The sequence below is a fragment of the Simochromis diagramma genome, unplaced genomic scaffold (assembly GCF_900408965.1).
Source record: "Simochromis diagramma unplaced genomic scaffold, fSimDia1.1 OVJJ01000131.1, whole genome shotgun sequence".
NCBI classification, from domain to species: Eukaryota; Metazoa; Chordata; class Actinopteri; order Cichliformes; family Cichlidae; genus Simochromis; species Simochromis diagramma.
Genome location: NW_024387200.1, coordinates 2746559 through 2766093, shown reverse-complemented (window position 1 = coordinate 2766093; position 19535 = coordinate 2746559). Strand labels below are relative to the sequence as shown.

At 38.8% G+C, this 19535-nt stretch overlaps 1 protein-coding gene and 1 long non-coding RNA gene across 2 annotated transcripts in view; one reads left to right on the top strand and one right to left on the bottom strand.

Moving 5' to 3' along the window:
- Nucleotides 1-102: 102 nt before the first annotated feature.
- Nucleotides 103-19535, bottom strand: part of fbxw8 (F-box and WD repeat domain containing 8) — a 21758-nt gene continuing 2325 nt past the window's right edge. The window contains exons 4-11 of the mRNA XM_040051157.1: nt 19406-19494; nt 13888-14045; nt 13421-13617; nt 12800-13018; nt 6830-6957; nt 2137-2310; nt 1559-1675; nt 103-541 (exon numbers count right to left, since the gene is read on the bottom strand). Of these exons, the coding sequence (XP_039907091.1) occupies nt 376-541; nt 1559-1675; nt 2137-2310; nt 6830-6957; nt 12800-13018; nt 13421-13617; nt 13888-14045; nt 19406-19494 (1248 nt within the window). The 3' untranslated portion in view covers nt 103-375. The remainder of the gene's footprint in view (nt 542-1558; nt 1676-2136; nt 2311-6829; nt 6958-12799; nt 13019-13420; nt 13618-13887; nt 14046-19405; nt 19495-19535) is intronic.
- LOC120745938 overlaps nt 1913-19535 on the top strand; it is a 25570-nt gene continuing 7947 nt past the window's right edge. Inside the window, exons 1-2 of the long non-coding RNA XR_005698721.1 lie at nt 1913-1926; nt 9686-9691. This is a non-coding gene — a long non-coding RNA (uncharacterized LOC120745938). The remainder of the gene's footprint in view (nt 1927-9685; nt 9692-19535) is intronic.

The window sequence follows — 19535 nt, the reverse complement described above, 5'->3', positions numbered from 1 at the left end:
CCTCTCAATTAATTCTATTAATAAACAAAATAAATGTGAAGAAAAATGCTTGTGTACATTTTTTAATAGGAAAAAATATTCAAATGATTTGCATATAGTAAATGAGGTAAAAATGACTTTATTCCTGTGGTGTTGGACTACATCAAACCCAGTGTTTCATCGGGCAGCTAGATTCAACAATAACATAGAGATACCTATGCAACAGTTATATACAATACACCGACACTACTACATTTTAATAGCCTTGATTTGATCAGGATGATGAAAGAGGACCTGTTAAATAAAAGGACAGAGTTTAAAGGTTCAAACTGATAAATGTTACTGTCTTTTCAATTGCAGTCAATTAAGTCCATTTGCAGTCTGGAAAACTGCGTGTCATTGGGACGGATGTGAACCAGACAGCCTGTCGTAAGGCACTGCTAGGCTGATGTTGTAGTTGTAGCCATAAGACTCTATGTAGTCAGACCTGCAGATGGGCAGGATGTGATCCTGTGACAGGGCGTCCTCAGAGAAGTCATAGTGGCAGATGACTCCTCTGTGTCTGAAATTTAGAAAAACAAAACACTGACATCAGTAACAAAAACAGAAACTGTGTCTTCTAGACTTTGCTTTAGAAGACTGAGACAAAACGGCAGACGTGCAGTTTAGCTCATTTATCCCCTAAATGCATCATCTCCAGAAAATCATAAATTACTGTTTTTAAATGTGGATATGGGATAACAATCACTTAATGATTGTTTGTGTGTTCAGGGCAGACTGTAGCTTTCTGAAGAAATGCTTATCCAAGCAACATGAATGAGTGACTGAAGGAAGCCACAAGAAGCCAAAGACGTTACAAAAACATGTCTAGCATCTCTTTGATTGTGACTGAACATTGTAAAACTGTTTGTCCAGTTGTCATTTTTTCCATACCCATTCAAAAGGCCTGTACGAATTAAATTTATGTTAGTTTGTGACTACATTAACAGCGAATCTCCTCAAAAAAAATAGCCCAACAAACGTGCTTGTCTGAGCGACGCAGCCACACAGCAGTCATTTTTGGGGAGATGCTGGTAACACGCTTTAGCTCAAATGTGAAAAATGCTCATCCTAACAAAGACACAGGGTGTGTGTGTGTGTGTGTGTGTGTGTGTGTGTGTGTGTGTGTGTGTGTCCACTAATAGACCTACCAAGAACAGACAGAAGCATAGGCAGACAGATTTCTCAAATTACAGGTAAGGTGATGAGTAAGGTCTTACTAAAAGAAGGTACTGTTGTTCTGTACAAAAACATGATCTCACCTAAGGATTTTTGCTACCTCTGGTTACAGTGAGACTACCTTCTTGCTAATGAAGGTCCTTAGCAACCTGTTTTTCAACAGGTTGCTGAGGACTCAGAAATGACAGCTGTATCGCTTTTCTCAAAAGGAATCAACCATCCATTCTTTTCTGCTTGTCCTTATCAGGGTTGCATAGTGGCTGGAGCCTATCCCAGCTTTTGTACAAGAGACTTATAGGAGGTAGAAGAATAGAAGAGATCCAGGCAAAAAAAAAAAAAAGTGTAGGAGGGAGATCACGACCTGCGATGAGCTGTTAGGTCATCATCTGTGATGCAAGCTCCCCGTGGCGACTTGTCATCAGGGATGTTGGCTGTTACCAGAGTGCTGGTGTTGAAGCGCACATGCCTTACAGGATGCCTGCAGCAAAGATGGATAACACCTTGAATATTAAATATATAAATCGCATTCTTGCCAGCATGTGTTTCGCTGATGGATGTATCCACTACTGTAGCATCTACAAAAGATACCAGTTAAGATGCTGAATGTTTTCTACGCGGTGAAGGCGCCACAAAAATGACAGTTACTGCTTGGAGATGTGAGTGTGATACTAAACTGACTCCACAATATTGTCTTAAGCAATTTAATTTACATGAAATAAAAACATTTATGTGAGAAGATTACGTTAACTGTGGCACAAGAAACTGAAATGAGAAGAAAACAGAGTAATCATAATCACTGGTTAAATGTGTTCGAATGAGGAACTACATTTACTACAATGTTAAAGTCAAATACCATACTCATAATGTGATACAGCAGAAATAACATGTTTAAAAAACAATTTTAGTGTTTCTGACAGTTTGTACTGAAAACAGTCCTACCTGTTGTGCATCTCCCATAGCTTTGCTCCCATCCTCATCTCCCAGACACACACCAATCCCTCGCCTCCGCCGCTCACAATCTTCCAGTCATCCGCTTGCACAGAGGTGACCCCCAAGTGGTGGGCGTACAGAGATGCGACAGAAGAGCCGGATCTTATGTCGAACACCCTCACCCTGAGACATAGTAAGGAAAAACCAAAACTAATATTAAGTTATTGAGAGAAAAGTGCTTACTTTTGTCATAAAACTACAGTTACTTAAGTCAGACATCCTTCACAGGCCACTTTATTGTTGGTATCCTTGATAAAACTCCCCTGACGATCCAGCGTAAGACCCATAGAAAAATAAGTGAAGTAAGTACAATAGCACTCTAGCTAATTTTGGATTTTTTTTTAACAAAAGTGGACATCTAATACCAAGGGAGAGCCACAGTTTATCAAAGAGTGCATTCATTTGCAGACAAAAGGACTCTATTCTCACTTCTTGAAGGAAACGTTTCAGCACAGATGGCCCACTCCAAACTTTAGTCCCAGCTTTATTTGTTCTCGCATCTGGACAACTATTTCATAATTTGATTCAACAAACCAAGATTATAGTAGTTATTTAAACATGACTACCAACTAATAAGTAACTGGAATACAGACAGAAATCCAAAACCAACTAAACAAGGATCTAAACAATATTCAAGAACGAAGCAAAAAAAGAAAAACACAAAGGGCGAGCAAAACACCCACATGCACAAATGTGGAATGAAAAGGCTGCTGTTGTGCAGATACTGTAGAAAATAAGAAGGAATTCAAAGTGTATAAATATATTTGACAGCACATATAGGGAGTGCATAGTGTGCACTGTAAATAAACAGTTCATATGTCGAACGTGACAGAATGAACACGACAAAGGATACTTTCTCTGATCCATTTTCAAACACTTATCTTTGTCACCTCATGTTTTTAATAAAGTGTAGCAAGTTTTACTTCATTTGTTGTACTTTTGTTCACTTTTGTATTCAACGTTACCGTTTTTCTCTTTTAAAGTTTGACAAGGATTTTCTTTTAATCTTTTCTATGTTTCTCTGATCATTTCTGTGTTAAAATAAGCTTTTATGATGATGTGATAATTATTATTAATTTGCTGGTATATCTGAGGGATGAAAAGCAATAAGAGCAGGCTTTTTACTCTCCAGGTTTTATCAGCAACATGAGCCCAGGGGACCCTCAGCTCCATCTGTTGTCATTGTGGGTTTATTGCAGCTGAAAGCATCCAGGACATGACTCTATCCAGGCCCAACCTTCTTCCAAGACCTCATTACCATAATCAAATTCACTTTGGGGACTCAGACAGATTTCATTTTCCCTTCCAAACTTTTTAAAAGAATCAGCCTTAAATAGCTAAATGGGCACTGAGGACTTGTTGTCTGCAGTTAGTTCTGCCTGTTTAGTGGCATTACGTGATGGAAGCACACGTTTAAACAATGAGGACTGACCATTACTGCCAGACCTTGGGGAACCATAAATCTAAAGCAGAAGGCGGCTCTGTCTTCAGTTAACTGTCACTGGCTAGGCTCTTCTTCATTAATCAAGGGGAGCTCTCCCTAATACGAGATGTGTGGGAGAAGTGCAGTTAACCCCTGAAAAGCTATTTACCTAACGCTGGAAGAAGACATCAATCATTGCGCCCTTAGAGAGGCAACCGATTCAGTGGTGTGATTGGATGATTGCACCAGTCTTGTAGTTTTAGCTAAGCTTGATATTCCGTAAAAATGGATGTCTTAAAAACTGGGAATAACTCATTTTGGCTCCTACAGTTGAGTAACAGTGTTCAAATAATTTGTTAAGTTCATTTTGTTTTGTTTTTCCATTCAAAGTTATGGGTTAAGTATTAAATGATCAACAATAAGATGGAGATTTAAGTGGAATAAACCAAATTCCACCACAATTTTAAAAAAAAATTGATCGATTTTGGAGTAATACAATGTGCACAACTGTGGATGCTCCCCTTAACGTAGAATAAACTGCTAGTTTGTGTTGCGTGCCAGATAATGCTGTGCCACGTATAGCCTGTGCACCGAAAATGTTGTAGCAAAAATATTCATTTGCATATGCAGTGGGCAACACCATCTCCAACTAAACCCATATTTTCTTGTGCGTTTCTCGAGCAATTTTTTATTCAATTGAAAGCCTGCTATTTTTGGATTGAAATATGCATCTGTGGTTTGTGAAAAAAGCATGCCACAAAGCAAAAATCACTTAGGTTTTCGTATCTGATGTAAAGTGCTGTTGTTGATGTCCTTTAGTCTTTGATTATGGAAAACACAGGGACATTCATTTTTTCAGAAAGATTGATGGAAAAAAGGCTAAATAAGTGATTGCATTCTGTTACAGAGGCGAGCCCAGACATGACGTAAGGACATCAAATTTCTTTCTTTTGTTTCGAGACTAAGCATGCTAGCATTTTCTAATTAGCACAAAGTATAGCTGAGAGTGATGTTAATCCTATTAGGATTTATTTATTTATTTATTCTTGTGGGAAACAAATGGCGGTTTGGAATTTAATGCCAAATGAAAACCACAAATATCAACCGCATTATTTCTCTAGAAGAAATGTTCAAGGACCACAAAAGAAAGTAAATACAGTTTTGGTCAGAAGTTTACAAGCACTCATCATGGGCATGAATGTCGTGGTAATTTGGAGCTTTTAGTGCATTGTGCATCTGTAATCCACATACTGTCTAAAGTATACTTGCTCAAGTAAATGTCCTGTAGCAAGTTGCATCTTGACCAGGTGATTTTGGTAGTGATCAACAAGCTCCTTCATTCATAATTCAGGCTGGATCCTTCACCACTCTAGGTAGAATTGGAAGAAGTTATTTAAATTGGTTGGTTTCCTCGCATAGACTCGACTTTTAAGCACAGTCCAAAAATATCAGTAGGGTTGAGGTCAGAGCTTTGGGCGGGTCATTACATTAGCTTAGTGTTATCCTGTTTAGTCCATTCCAAAACCTTCCTAACTTGTATATCTACAGTTCTCCTTCTTAGACCTTCCTTGGACTTTCCCTTTGTCCTCAAAAGATTTAAGTGAATATATGTATTTAAGTACATGGATAATTTTGACCGCGTTTGCAAAAGAGAAAATCCAAAATATTCAAAATTCAAGCTTATACACCCAAGTCTTCATTTTTTTTTTAAGATTATTAAAGATGCATGCTGTACAATCGCTCTACCCTGAAAAATCAACAGTTTAAAGAAATCATTACAAGCGTATGTAAATGTCTGGTCACAACAGTGTCTGTGAAATATTTTGGTCCAAACCATTCAATAAAACCTTAACTGTTTCACTGTATGTCAGAGATGTTCCTGGTTAGAATGGACCTCTGTAGGTTAGCATGATAAGCCCATGTATAATCTATCAAACTTCAAACTGGCATAGCTGTTCATGAAGCCGTGCCACAAAACATTTGATTGAAGGATAAGTTTGCCAGTAAAACAGTCTCAAAGCTGAACACAATATGTGCAGTCCTTCTTAATTGTAACAGTACTCATTATTTCTTCAATTTCTAAATATATGTAATATTTCCCTTTGTTACATTGTTCCTGTTTACACAAATATGGCAAGGTTTTTCCAGACAGCCATCATTTGGACTCCTCATGTGCTCCTTGGATCTCGCAAAAAACAAAGGGACAAAACTCATTTGGACAAAAAGAAGGGATGCATTAGGCTCTGGCCTTAAGCCACCCTGTTGAAGGGCCAAGATTTCAGACTGTCCCTCAGTTTCCCAATTTCCATTTGTCCTCGGCTGTGCGCTGCATCAGCTGGGGCCAAAGTGGAAGAGCCAACCTGGTGTGTGTACCTCTCTGGACAAAATCTGATCAGAAAGTCCAAGAGGAAATCACTGAATTATTCATTCAAAGGGTGCTGTTGAATATTACTATGAAAATCACAATTCTGTGACACTTGACAAAAGATCTTTAGTGGAGCATTTCCTGCTTTTGTATGAATGTCAGGAGTCATAACTAGTAAGAAGAGGGGGAAAAAAAATAGAACCTAAACAATACGATGTGGTCTGTCTTTCGCTGTCAGCCAACTACTTAACAGCCAGATGGATTTGGTGCTGAATAGAAACAGCGGGGGCAGCTTTGGACAAAGACACGCCAGGGATTTTTTTCTTTCCTGCCAGCTCATGCACTGTAGCACCACTAACAAGTAGAGAATGGCTCTTTTATGTGTCCTTTTCTCAACTGGAGAGCCAGGTTAGCAATGTGGTAAGTGTGTCTACATGAATGAAGAGAATCAAGATAGCCAAATTTTTCTCTTCTATAGTATCCCAGGTACTGGAGGAGAAAGACAATGAAAAGCGAGATATTTGTCTATTTAAGACAAAGAACAGAACATCACTCTTCTAAAAAACTGTTAATGAATTAATTTTCATCTCAAAAAGCTTTTCAAAGCCTTGTTTTTCCAACATAAAAGGTTGTACTCTAAAAAATTCACAAATTTAATCAAGCCACGTCTTTCACACATTTTCAAAACATCTGTTATCCACTTCAAGTAACCTTAGCTTTCCAGCCTTCTTCATCATCAGGTGTCGCTTTGAGAAAACAATTTCACAGGCACACTCCTTTTAGCTTGCATTCTTGGCTCAGGTTTCTGATATTATGCACGATTTTACATCTGTATGTGTGTTTTTGTGTCCTACCTCCTGTCTTTGTTCCCACACACCAGCAGATGAGGAGAGCTGTCTCTCAGGTTGATGCAAGTGAAATCTCCCGGCGAGTTGCCGACAGAAACTGTCGGTTTGCGCGTCTCCAGGCTGTAGATGTGGATCTGAAATTTGAGACAAACATTACTCTTTTCATATATGACAGTTAGTCAACTTCCAAGACTGTCACCACGTGCATAAACCGTACAGCAGATTTTAGCTCTCAATATAAGACACTACAGTGGAAGTGTGAAACCAAATCAACTGAAATAACAGCATCCTACTGAAAAACTAGAAATACAACAAAAAGCTCCTAAAACCAGCAAGCATGCCCAGCTGAGTGTCGCCAGGGAATATATAAAAACTGCATAAGGGTGCATTGTCAGTGGGTTGCACCGTTACAGAGACGGTTAAAGAGAATCTATTGTATATAACAACTTTAACTGTTTTTATCGGTGTTAATCATCATCATCTAGTTATATATGCTAATAAAATTTTGTGTAAAAAGTGTTACAATTCATAGATTATCTGATCTGCGCACACACAGTCAATAAGGCTACAAACATTTTCCTGTTACCTAACAATGGCTGCTTCATTTTGCATCTAATTTAAGTGCAGCAATGAAAGCACAGGCGAATAACTATTGTAATAGTTTAAGTCCTGGGATTTTCAAGAGATATTCAAACACACATTAATATGTTTATCTCCATTAAAATATTGTTTTTAAACTTTAATCACAAATCTCCTACAAGGTGAAAATGTTACAGGAGATTGACCAAAATTCAGAAAGTTCAAATAGCAAAAGCCTGAATCACAATGAATGATGCTTAGATCATTCTGATCTACTTTGTTTTCCTCAAATAAATTATATACACACACACACAATATGTAACTACACCTCAAAGTAAAACTTGTGATACTGGATAGATGGTAATACTGCACCAACTTACTGTACAATTGACAATTACAGGTAACTGCAAACACCCTCGGCCAATTATGTGAATGCATGAAGATGAACTGAGGGGGGGGGAGACCTGAAGGAAAACTTCAATTACAGCCTTTCCTGCTTTTGGCTTGATGAAGGCAATAAACTTTCCTCATACAAGTTACAATGATGTCATCTGGAGCTGGCCTAATTGGTCAATTAGCGGCTGGTGTTTTCTCATCCAAACGAGACAGAACAAACAGGATAACCGGCTGGCAAAATTGTCTTTGAATAATTAAAACGACAAAGAAATTAAAGCGAGAAGGGAGGGAGAGAACGAAAGAGGGCCAAAAGGAAAGGAGGGATAGAAAAGGACAGACAGAGAGAGCGAGAGAGAGAGAGAGGGAGGGGGGTAGAGAGACAGCAGGAAACATAAAAGAAGTTTCAAAAAAGGAGAAAGATGATGTAAGCCTTGAGGAGGTGCCAGCAGTTTTTGTGTGTCCCTTATTTGGGCCAAGCAGAGCTTTAATTGTGCACCACCCCGGGGCAAAACCCAAATCACACCGGACTTTGAAATGACAGCTTGATAGGATTTGGACAGCAGAAAAGAGGGAGTACCATGAATTGAGAAAGGAGGGGGGGGGGGGGGGGGGGCACAAAGCCTGCTGTTCACAATGAATCACTGCAGATTCTGGAAGATACTTCTATTAAATATCTGCCTACCTCACCCACTAAAATTATCGCTGAGGGAGGCAAAGGAGCTGTTTAGTGATAATATTACAGGCAGTTAAAAGAAAGCAGCAGAGAAAGGATAATCGTATGGCGACAGAGAAGCTGTTAGGTTAATGCATTAGATGAATCTCCATTGAGGCTTCCAAACAAAAGCAGCTCTAATAGTTGCTTGTATTGGGATGTTTATGTAATTACTCTGTATGCTTTTAAAAAGATGAAAAGCTTAGTAATTACTACTACATCTCAAAGAAAATCTTTTATGCTTTGATCATCTGTACAAAAGCGCAGAAACTGGCTTGGTGTGTCATATCATAGACCAGCAATGGGAAATCATCCTGTGACATGGAAACTCAACCTTCTGTTGGTTTTTGTTCCAACAAAAGAATCCATCGGTTTAAAAAAACCTACAGACTGCTGGCTTTTTTACTGGACCACACTCTTTTGTTTGGATTCAGCTCTATATTTGCTTTAAATGGATGTGAGCGCATCGGATCAAACGCATATTGTTAGGTTTGTTCCAGCCAACACTTTCTAAGACTTGCACTTTACATTTCACTTTGTGAACACTTACAGTGTCGTACAGAGGGTTGGGATTGAGGCTGAATTCTCCATGGACAAACAAAAAATTTACATTTATACGTCAGATGTCGCGCCATGCTGCTCTTTTTAGATTTGCATACTTACAGAATATTTACTTAATCATGCACAGGTGACTGAAAATTGCTATTGGGCTCTTTTAAAAACTTTATTATTATTATCATTATTATTATTATTTACCTGGGAAGGAACCCATTTCAGGTTTTATTGAGCAATTCATCCCTAATGATCTGATTTCTGTCCTGACAGATTAGTAGTTCTCTATATAAATATAGAAAACCCACATTTGTACATGCTGTACAAACACAGCCCATCTAACCAGCCCTCTGAACTTTGGGCAACAAGCAGATGACAGGTTTTCAGACAGCACTTGAGCTCAGCGGTAGATCCACTGCAGAGGATTGATAGTTTGCCAGTGAAGAAGCCAGCCTGTGCTGAATGCAGTGCCACAAGCTGGGCAGATGCCAGGGTGCCCCTAGTCCAATGGCAAGGGGAAGACTAGTAGTAATGAGGACCTGGAGAGTAGCTTCAACCACACACGCAGAGACACACACACAAACGAGGGAGGGGAGATTTACAAAAAAAAGAAAGAAAGAAAGAAAAAGGTGCAAGCTAAAAGCTGTTGCAAGCCAACGTGTGAGAGATAATCTCTGATGTGATCGACACAAAACAAACTTTGATTTTCCAACAAAACTTCAATAAAGTCACACAGCGAGTTCTAGTCAGCTCAACAGAAACGTGGCAGCACGGTTAGTTTTATCTGGGTCAAAATGCTGTAAATTGAAATACTTCACTCTTCTGTCTGGAAAAAAAGGTGTTACATGACTTCCTTGGATGCCACCTCCATGTATCTTAACAGATTTTAATGAACCATATGTTTTCTTACTAAAGGCATAACTAATAGCTGCAGCCAAGTTGTGCTTTGTCTTCTTCACGGTATGAAAATTGCTGATAGACGCGTGACAGGAGTGACAGACAAGTTAATTAAATTTGTAAGATATTTTAATTAGTCATGCCAATCATGAATTGGCATAATTGAGATGGGATACCAAAGACCACATGTATCTGATCTGCGAGTGAAATTAATCAGATCTAAAAGGCAGTGCACACTGGGAGAGGAACCTTTGATTTTCATTTTTAACCAGCTTTAAAATTTTAACCAATTTTAAAGCTGAAGATAAAAAATATGATCTCAGTTGGACTGTCTGAGACTAGCTGTGTTTACGGAATAATGTTAGAGCTGGGGGGGGGGGGGGGGGGTTAGAATCAGAGGCAAACCCAACAATGTACAGTACTCGGGATAACACTTTAGGAGTAGGGCGCCAACTACAGCCTCAACGATCCACTTAGCTGTCTATAATTTTCCAGTAAATATTTTGTCACACTGTCTATGAACACCAGTAAATTAGGAAACAAATTTCATATCTGGTGCTATCTGATTTATGTCAGTCTCTATACTATTTAAGAGCATCATCATATATTAAGGTTTCACTGCTAGTCTCTCTTTGGTCCACTATGTGGTGCTTTAGTGCTGTCGCTGAAAATGTGCTGCAGCGTTCCAGCTGTGATTTCTAACAGGAATGATGTCAGTGTAGTATCTTTGCCAAAAAGCAATAAGTCACCAACAAACTGGTGTGTGCACTCACACACACAGTGGGTATTTGCAGCTCTACAGCTACCACTCCACCACCACATTTAATTGAGACTGCCTTCTTTGAATAAGCAGTTTACTTGAATCTTTATCATCATCACAGAAATACATGATTTAGATGAAGTGAACCTGACCACATAATAACTGCTGACTAGTTGTCACCAGATCCCAAAAGATGAGTTTGTCTCATGGCTATTTGTAGTCTCTAAGTAATGGCTTAAGAGTCAATTAGGTACATGGAGTCCTTAGAAACACAGTATTATTAGAAGCAAACAGATACAGATCAAGGAACAACACTCCACAAAAGGTGCTCCTAAAGCTCTAGTAATTAAGAGCAGAGGTCCAGAGAGGGTTTGCATTATTTAGGCTAGCTATTTATGCTATAAACTAATCCCCTACAGCCACATGACATTATTTCTAAAGGGACCCAGGGGGTCTAAAGGGACATCAAGTAATAGTGATCACACCCGCAAGAAAGTTTACACACAGAGCAGAGCACCTAAAAACCAGAAGCAGTTGTAAATATAGACCAGATTTAAAAAGGGAAAATGAATCTATTCCCAAAAATGTTGTTCTTTTTTTTTTCTAAGAGAAGATTGGTATTTCAGCTACAAGCCAGTGATTAAAACTGACACTGGCCTAAAGCCAAAACTTTTGTCCTCACTGCTTTTCACTCAGTAAATTATATTTGTGCAACAAAACATGCATCATTCCATTTAAACAAACCAAATTATTTACCCCGTACAACTTCCCATTTTTTCATTACGCACCTGCTGTGAGCACAGCTGACCTTGTTAACTCTGATGGAAACCTTCCATTTCAATTAGCGAGGTCAAGGTAGCTTTTTATACATTTAAAATCCAGCTGCAGAGTCCAGAGGCCTTCCATCTAGTTGGTCGACGTTCAAGGTTTTGTTTAGGTTTATTTGTGTTTCGCAGTATTTTCAATTCCACCCACCACAAAACCTTGATACAGCTCCATCAATTCCATTAACATACAAACACTAGATTACAATCCCACATACATACATACTGGAGTGCCCTTCATAAAGGCTTAAATAATCATCATCACAGCATGTAAATTAGTAGCCAAAAAACAAAAAAACAAAACTGTGGATAATCACTTTATTCCCCCCCCCAAAAAAAAAAAAAAAATTTAAAAAATGCATATGTACCATTATAACAACGTGCTTTATGTTGACTTTTATAGCTTTTACTGAGAGCTTGTTTTTGGGCAAATGAAATTAAACTTATAACAAAAGTGTGTGTGTGTGTGTGTGTGTGTGTGTGTGTGTGTGTGTGTGTGTGTGTGTGTGTGTGTGTGTGTTTTTAATGTCTTGGTGGGGACCAAAATCTCAAATTTACTACACTGGTGGGGACCAACAGCCCTCATGTGGACCAAAATCCAGGTGCTTATGGGGTTGAAGGCATTTTTCACACTCAAAATGTGGTTTTAGTGTCAGGGTTACAATTGGGTTATGGTTAGGTTTAGGGTAAGGCATTCATTTTTGATGGTTAGGGTTAGGATAAGCAGCTAGGAAAAGCATTATGTTAAAGAGATGTCCCCACTAACTAGCAACGCCTGATATGTGTCCATGTGTGAGCATGCATAAGCTTTACAAAAACCCCATGTGTTTTTATTTTTAAATGTCATAATCATTGTTAATGCTGGTATATCACAAAACCCCTAGAAAATTAAACAATTAAACCGGACTAGAAAATGGTTCATTTGCCACTATCAGCAGACGAATAATTCCCTGTTCATACTACATCATCACAGTCAAAAACTGGACAATCATGGCCAGCTGTACTGTTTATTGCTGATTTCATCCACGAGCAGACTGGCAGCATACGACTTCCTGAAGCTTTGCAGTGCTTTATAAACATTAAGGCCTACTTAACTTTGATTTTTCATGTGCCACATACATCACATAGCAAAAAAGTGCCAGGGTTCAGTTTTAGGTTTTCTGAAGAAACTGTGTAATTACACTGATTAAATTAAGGTACTTTTAAAACCTATGTGTTCATTTTCTATGGGAACTGTACACAGAAGCTGAACCCACCTTGTTCCCTCCGTCATGCATGGCCCAGCCTGTGCGCTTCACCCCAAATGCAACATGGGATTCTGAGGCATCCAAGCAGGTAACAGGATGACCATAGACTGAGTGGAGCATCAATGGCTCCTCCTCCCGTGGGTCCAACAGGTACATGGACTCTCCTGCTGCCAGAGCTGCCAACGGACATTGCTGGTCCCTACCTGGGACTAAAGTCATGCTCTCTACCTGTGAGATTAGACAGGATGGAGCACAATTTTTTTTTTACATATACATCAGTATAGAAAGTGACTTTATTAAGTATAAAACTGCATTTTAGTACATTACTTGCACACTTATGTACAAGTCATTTAATCACTGCACTTTTTAATTCTTTGATCATGTCACCTTGGTCTTTTTTGTCCTTCCCTACCTGCCACATAAATGCCTACTACTATGCCTGTGAACTCAAACTACCAGGATACTAAATAAATAACCAGTACTTTAAGTGATTTCCTCCACAGTCCAAACCCCAACAAAAGCCAATTTCCAACTTGATATTCAGAGAAAAGCTGAAAGCAACAGTCTAATAATTAACATAATTGCACATTGAAATGTGTCATCTGATAAAAATGAAGAACTCTGACTCACAGTCTTGGGTAGCTGAGTCTGGCATACTGTCCTCCAGTAGCCACAGTCTTTTGCGCAGTCAAGCCGAACATCTGATCCAGTGGCGGAGATCAGGACAGGACTGTCAGGGCTTAGGGACAGGACCTGGATCCTCCCTGTAGTCTGGTAGTGGTAGATGGGTTCCCCACCTGTCTCTGTGCTCCACAGGTCTACACAGCCTATCCCAAAAACAGTCCCCAAGTCTTTTACTGTATGCATTTAATGTATGCATTTATCGCATAAGGAAAAATGATAAACAAAGGGCATCATGTACAGAAATTACAAGTGCATCTAACCGTAGGTTTCCAGGCTTGATAAAGAAAAGTTGATTGAAAAGACTAATGATTGCCTTGCTTTTGATTAGAAGTTATACATAGTGTGTATTTGGTGTGGGCAATGCTTTGCCCAAAAGATACCACTGCATTACACATATATACACAAACACTGACCATCTTCATACGCAGCAGCAGCCAGCGTGCCGTTGACCTGGACGTGACTAACATGTGGTCTCGGCTCAGTGTTAGCAGACAGACTATTGGCCTTCAGGTACGAAGCCGTTGAGTCCCAGTGGAGGGTATCCCACAGCCTCACATCACCAGACGTGTACCTTAAATCCAAACACGCAAAAAGTTCATCAGTGTAAGGAAAGTTTTGTTGACCATTTTTTTCACAGCACGTTGAAAAGTTTCCACCTTCGAGAACACCTGACGTCACCCTCTCACCGCTGAATCATTTCCCCTTTCACACCCTCCTCCTTTGCTCACTCTGACTTGTTATTTTGTTTTCATCCTTTGTTACACGATCTTTCGACAATTACGATGGTGTTGTTTGGGCGACACAATAACGAACATTTCGCCCCATTTTCCAGGACAGCTTGCGCACCACGAGTTTTCAGTTCCTTTTTAAATTTTTTATACATCACAGCTCTAAAACTTCTGTCTTACTACAAATGAAGTAATATTTGATCATTTATTTAAAAGTATACTTTTACTGAGACTGGGATATGCACACATACACAGTGATACACACTGGACCTTGATTTTACTTTGGGTTTAAATATTGATTTTATTTGTTCTGATGACATTTTTATCTCTGATCATCACTGTATTCACCGCTGTATTCATAAATTCCTCGACAGCGGGGACTCTTTTTAGATGCTTTTAATGTAAATCTATCCCCTCAAAGCGATGCCGATTTCTTAAGAGATCTATTTAATAAGCATTGTCTTTCCATTTTGGATGAAATTTGTCCAGTTAAAATGAGACAAGCTTCTGTTTCTTAGTCCTCACCTTGGCTAAATGACAGTATTTCCTGCTTAAATCGTGATTGTCGCAAAGCTGAGAGCTTGTGGAAGAAAACTAATTGAAATGTTCATCTCCTTTACTTCAAGGATCTGTTAGTTTCTTTCAACAATGCAATTAGAGATGCGTGGGCTGCCTATTTATCTTATCTGGTTGCAAAGGGCAGAGGTAATCCTAAGGTGTTATTTGACACTATTACTGACATTATTACTCCTGCTCCACCTGCTGCCCCCATTTATTCAAATGAAGACTGTGAAAATTTCCTTCCTTCTAGAAAAAATTAGTAATATAGGAAATTATTTTTCCCCATCAGCTTATGCACTGTCTGATCCTACTCTAGCTTGGTCTGTTATTTTAGAACATTTTCTACCCATTTCACTACCCGAGCTGGTAAAAATAGTTAGCTCAATGAAAGCATCCTCCTGTTCACTTGACTGTTTGCCTGCATCGCTATTCAAAAGTGTCTTCCATTCCATTGGTCCCTGTGTGCTCATCATAATTAACACCTCTCTGACATCTGGTAAAGTCCCTGCTTATTTTAGAAATGCTGGTATACAACCCCTTTTAAAAAAAACCTAAGTTAGACCTTTTCTTACCAGCAGTTACAGTTTTAGACAAACATAATATTCTTAACAAATTCCAGTCTGGCTTTCGTAGAACCCATTCTACTGAAACAGCCCTTCTTAGGGTCTCCAGTGATATTTTGTTGCAAAACGATGCAGGAAAATGTTCTGTTTTGCTGATGTTGGATCTCACGTCGGCCTTTGACACCGTTGACTATCACATCCTACTTGAAAGACTAAAATACTGGGTCGGTGTATCTGGATCTGCCTTAGAGTGGTTCTTATCATATCTGTATGAACGTTACTTTTTTGTGGCAGTTTCTAAATACAGGCCATCTTCGACGTCCCTGTACTATGGTGTGCCACAAGGCTCTGTGCTGGGGCCTTTATTGTTCTTAATATATCTACTTCCCATCCAGCATGTTTTGAGCCCCTTTGAGGACATCTGTTACCACTGCTACGCAGACAATATCCAGTTATGCATTTCTTTTAAGCCCCAAGATGTTTCTAAGCTACAGATTTTGAATGAGTGCTTAGATTCCATTAAAGTTTGGATGGCTGACAACTTCCTCCAACTTATAGAAGCAAAGACTGAAGTCCTTGTATGTCCTCCTGATAGACACGTACCTAAGATAATGAATGCTCTTGGTCCCCTTGCAACATTTGTGAAATCGTCTATCAGGAATCTAGGGGCAATCTTTGACCCAGCTTTCACTTCGGATGTTCACGTCAAATCTCTGGTTCGGTCCTGCTTTTATCACTAAAGAAACATTTCTAAACTAAGCCCTATTGTATCTCGTACTGAACTGAAGATTGTCGTTTATGCTTTCATTTCTTCAAGACTGGACTACTGTAATTTACTGTTTAAGTGTTTAAACAGACTCTTTGGAGCGTCTACAGATTTTTCAAAACGCTGCAGCAAGACTTCTGACCAAAACAGCTGCACTGGCTCCCCATTGAATTCAGAGTCCATTTTAACATTCTGGTGCTGACTTATAGAGCTCTTCATGGACAAGATCCTGCCTACATCATTGAACTTCTACAGCCCTATGTCCCTAGCAGGTCGCTGTAGGTCATGTAAGCAGGGTCTACTTGTCATTCATTATACAATGCTGAGAACTAAGGGAGACAGAGCTTTTGCCACTGTGGCTCCCAGACTGTGGAACTCACACCCACCGAGCTTAAGATCTCTGGACTCAGTAGCTTCTTTTAAAAAAACAACTAAAAACACTTTTTTTTAGAATTGCATTTAGTTAACTGTTGTCTGTTTTGTTTTATACTTTGTTGTCGTTGTGTGAAGCACTTTGTGATCTTTTATCTAGAAAGGTGCTATATAAATAAAGTTTTAGCTTACCTTATAATACATAGAGATGCATTATATATTTAAAAAATGAATAATAAGAAGAAGAATATGCATGTACAATTTCAGACACATTAAAACAAAACTAATTCAGACCATGTATGAAGTTTGGCTTGATAATTAATTGGTATGCAATTTACAAATTTACAAATATTAGAGAAATTCTCACATTTAAAAACTTTTAATTTGGTCAATTGGCTGACAAATTACTTTACCAGTTTTTCTTCAAAAGTTTTAATGAAATACATTTTTTATCTATCAACAAACTAATTAATAACCCTAGACCAGATGCTAAAATTAAGCTTAAATTTGATTTCGGTGATTTTTTTCCTCCACTTTTAGTCTTTCAAGGAAAAAATAAACCAAAAAAAGTTTTTCTTTCATTTTCTTTCATACATTTGATGCTGTCTGCCTAACTCGGGGCCAAACCAATCTAACTTATCGGGAATCCAATCAATAGGTCACACCAATGTAGACCTCAGGGATTAAGTTAACATTAGTTACACAAAAGTGAATTTATTTGCAAGGATGATTAATTGATCATAAAATACCTCATGCAGCTCACTCAAAAATAACATTTCTAGTAGCACAATTTCCTCAACAGATTGGAACATGACCTTCTGTTCATGTCATGTCATTTCACCAGACTCCAAGTTAGTGGAAAAGCCCTAACTATATCCCATCACACCTAAAACTCTCAAACCCTCCTCTTTCCTGTTTTTTTTTTCTTTTTTCGCCTAAGCCAATGAGCTCTCTCTACAGGAGACAGCAAACTGCCAAAGTTCCCACCTCCGCGGATACCATCATGTCTGAACAAGTGTGCAGTCGCAGTGTGTCATGCAGTCACAGCAAGTGTGACACAGGGTGTTCATGCGAGCACCCGTTATTTGCATGCATGACTTTGTTAGCGGGGTTTGGCAGAGAGTAGACAATTGGGACACACACACTTTGACTTAATTGGTACGTCAGCACAATGCCAGCTATCAACAGGAGGAAGATGATGTTGAATCATATCCAAGGAACTCATCAAAAACTTTGTACAGGAAGACTTGTGCACTGATTACTGCAATCTTCACGCAAGCCTCGGGAGATCCGGCCTCTATGTTACTGTGTGACTTTAAGAACTGTTGGGTTAACGAGACAGCATCTTATGTTGCTTTTTAAGTGCCAAATCTCATTTCACTGGTTTTCTAATAAGATTTAGTGGAGACAATTGAATCACTTCTGATTACTCTTAACGGCCATTGATTCCTTTCTAGATAAACAAATTCAAGTAGTTGAATTACCTTAGTTGAATTAACTTTTAATATAATGGGAAAAGTATTGATGTTGTTAATTTGTTAATAGCAGTAGTAAGAAAAAGAACAATTTAACAGCATGTTAACATTGTGCAAGGTGCCTTATTTCATAAATGCAATTTTCGTTGTCTTATGTGTCTTACGTGTGCTTTTTATCAGTGGGACACAGCAGGACTGAGGGGACTCTAATCACATCACTCTAAAGAGATGCTCCAAATTTCTGAGGCCTTATTGGGTCCCTTTGGCCACTCACAATCAATCACTGTCTCAGCCAACTAGTTCAAAGCAGTTGCAGTTTATTTAAACTGCAATTTATTTAACCCTTCCCTCACCATAGGACCATAAAGACACTCGTTTTGACTGAATCACACATTATCATGGCTCTTTTAACTTGGCCTTTATTTTCATCTTAACCACATTTGTGTGTAGTTTGGTGACTGCGTCTTGATGTGATGGTTTCCTAACAGCAAAATCTGTTAACAGACAAAGTACATAAAACCACCTGCACCTGTGGGTTTCTCTAGAAAGACATTCAACAGTGTCAAAATGTGACAACAGACTTGATTGCTGAAATTTCCAGAGTCACTTTGCAAGTTTTCAAAAGAAATGGAAATGGAAAAGGAATTAGAAGATGGCACATAGAACGTCCAGTAACAGTTTAGCCCCCCTGGCAACTAACCCTATGGGAGGCTTTAAGGCTTTTTTGTAAATGTCAGTGCTGTGAGCTATACGAATGATAATTGTGGACATCACACTCATGTGGGCCAATGGCATGCGACTGAATGTGGCAATACATTTGGATACTTAGGGCATCCGTCTGTGCACGTTCTTTAGTCTCAAAATCTTTTGCACCACTTCAACTCCACCCTCTTTCTCTGAAGCTTCTCAAAATTTGGGGTGGTGGTGGTGAATGTCAGCAAAGTGGAAAAACTGATCTCAACTGTAAAAATGGAACAATAAACGATATTTGATAAGTACTGACTTACGTGTTAATTTTTGGTAACAATGTTAGAAAATCATTTATTTATACTGTTAACTATCACATGTTCCAAATCTTTGACCAGAAAATTATTACCAGCTTATAGTCTTAAATTCACCGCCTGTCTCATCCCATGAAATTGAAGTCACTTAAGTGTTACTGCAAGTACATTTCTAACTGCTTCACTTGATTCTTCAATTGACTTTAAATGAATTATCCCCCTAAGAAGGGAAAACCAAATGTGTTGGACTGTCAGTAACCACTGCAATAAGACATATAGTCATACATGTTTAATTAAACACCCAGTAAAGAATCAGAAAGGTTATGATCAAGATTAATTTACACCAAGACACCTGACAAGAAAAAGAGACAGAAGCAGAACTGAGTATATGAGGAGTCAACGTTACAGCTAACATCGTTACTAATCGGCTGTCAGAAGCGTCCTACATGCATCCTTGATACTCACCCAGCTAAGACGAAGTTGTCATAGGAGCTGACGTCACAGAGCACCTTCCCCAACTCGAACTGCAGCTGGCTGATGGATCCCACTCGATTCTAGGTGAAAATTATAGGCTGGCTGAAAACTGATATATTTT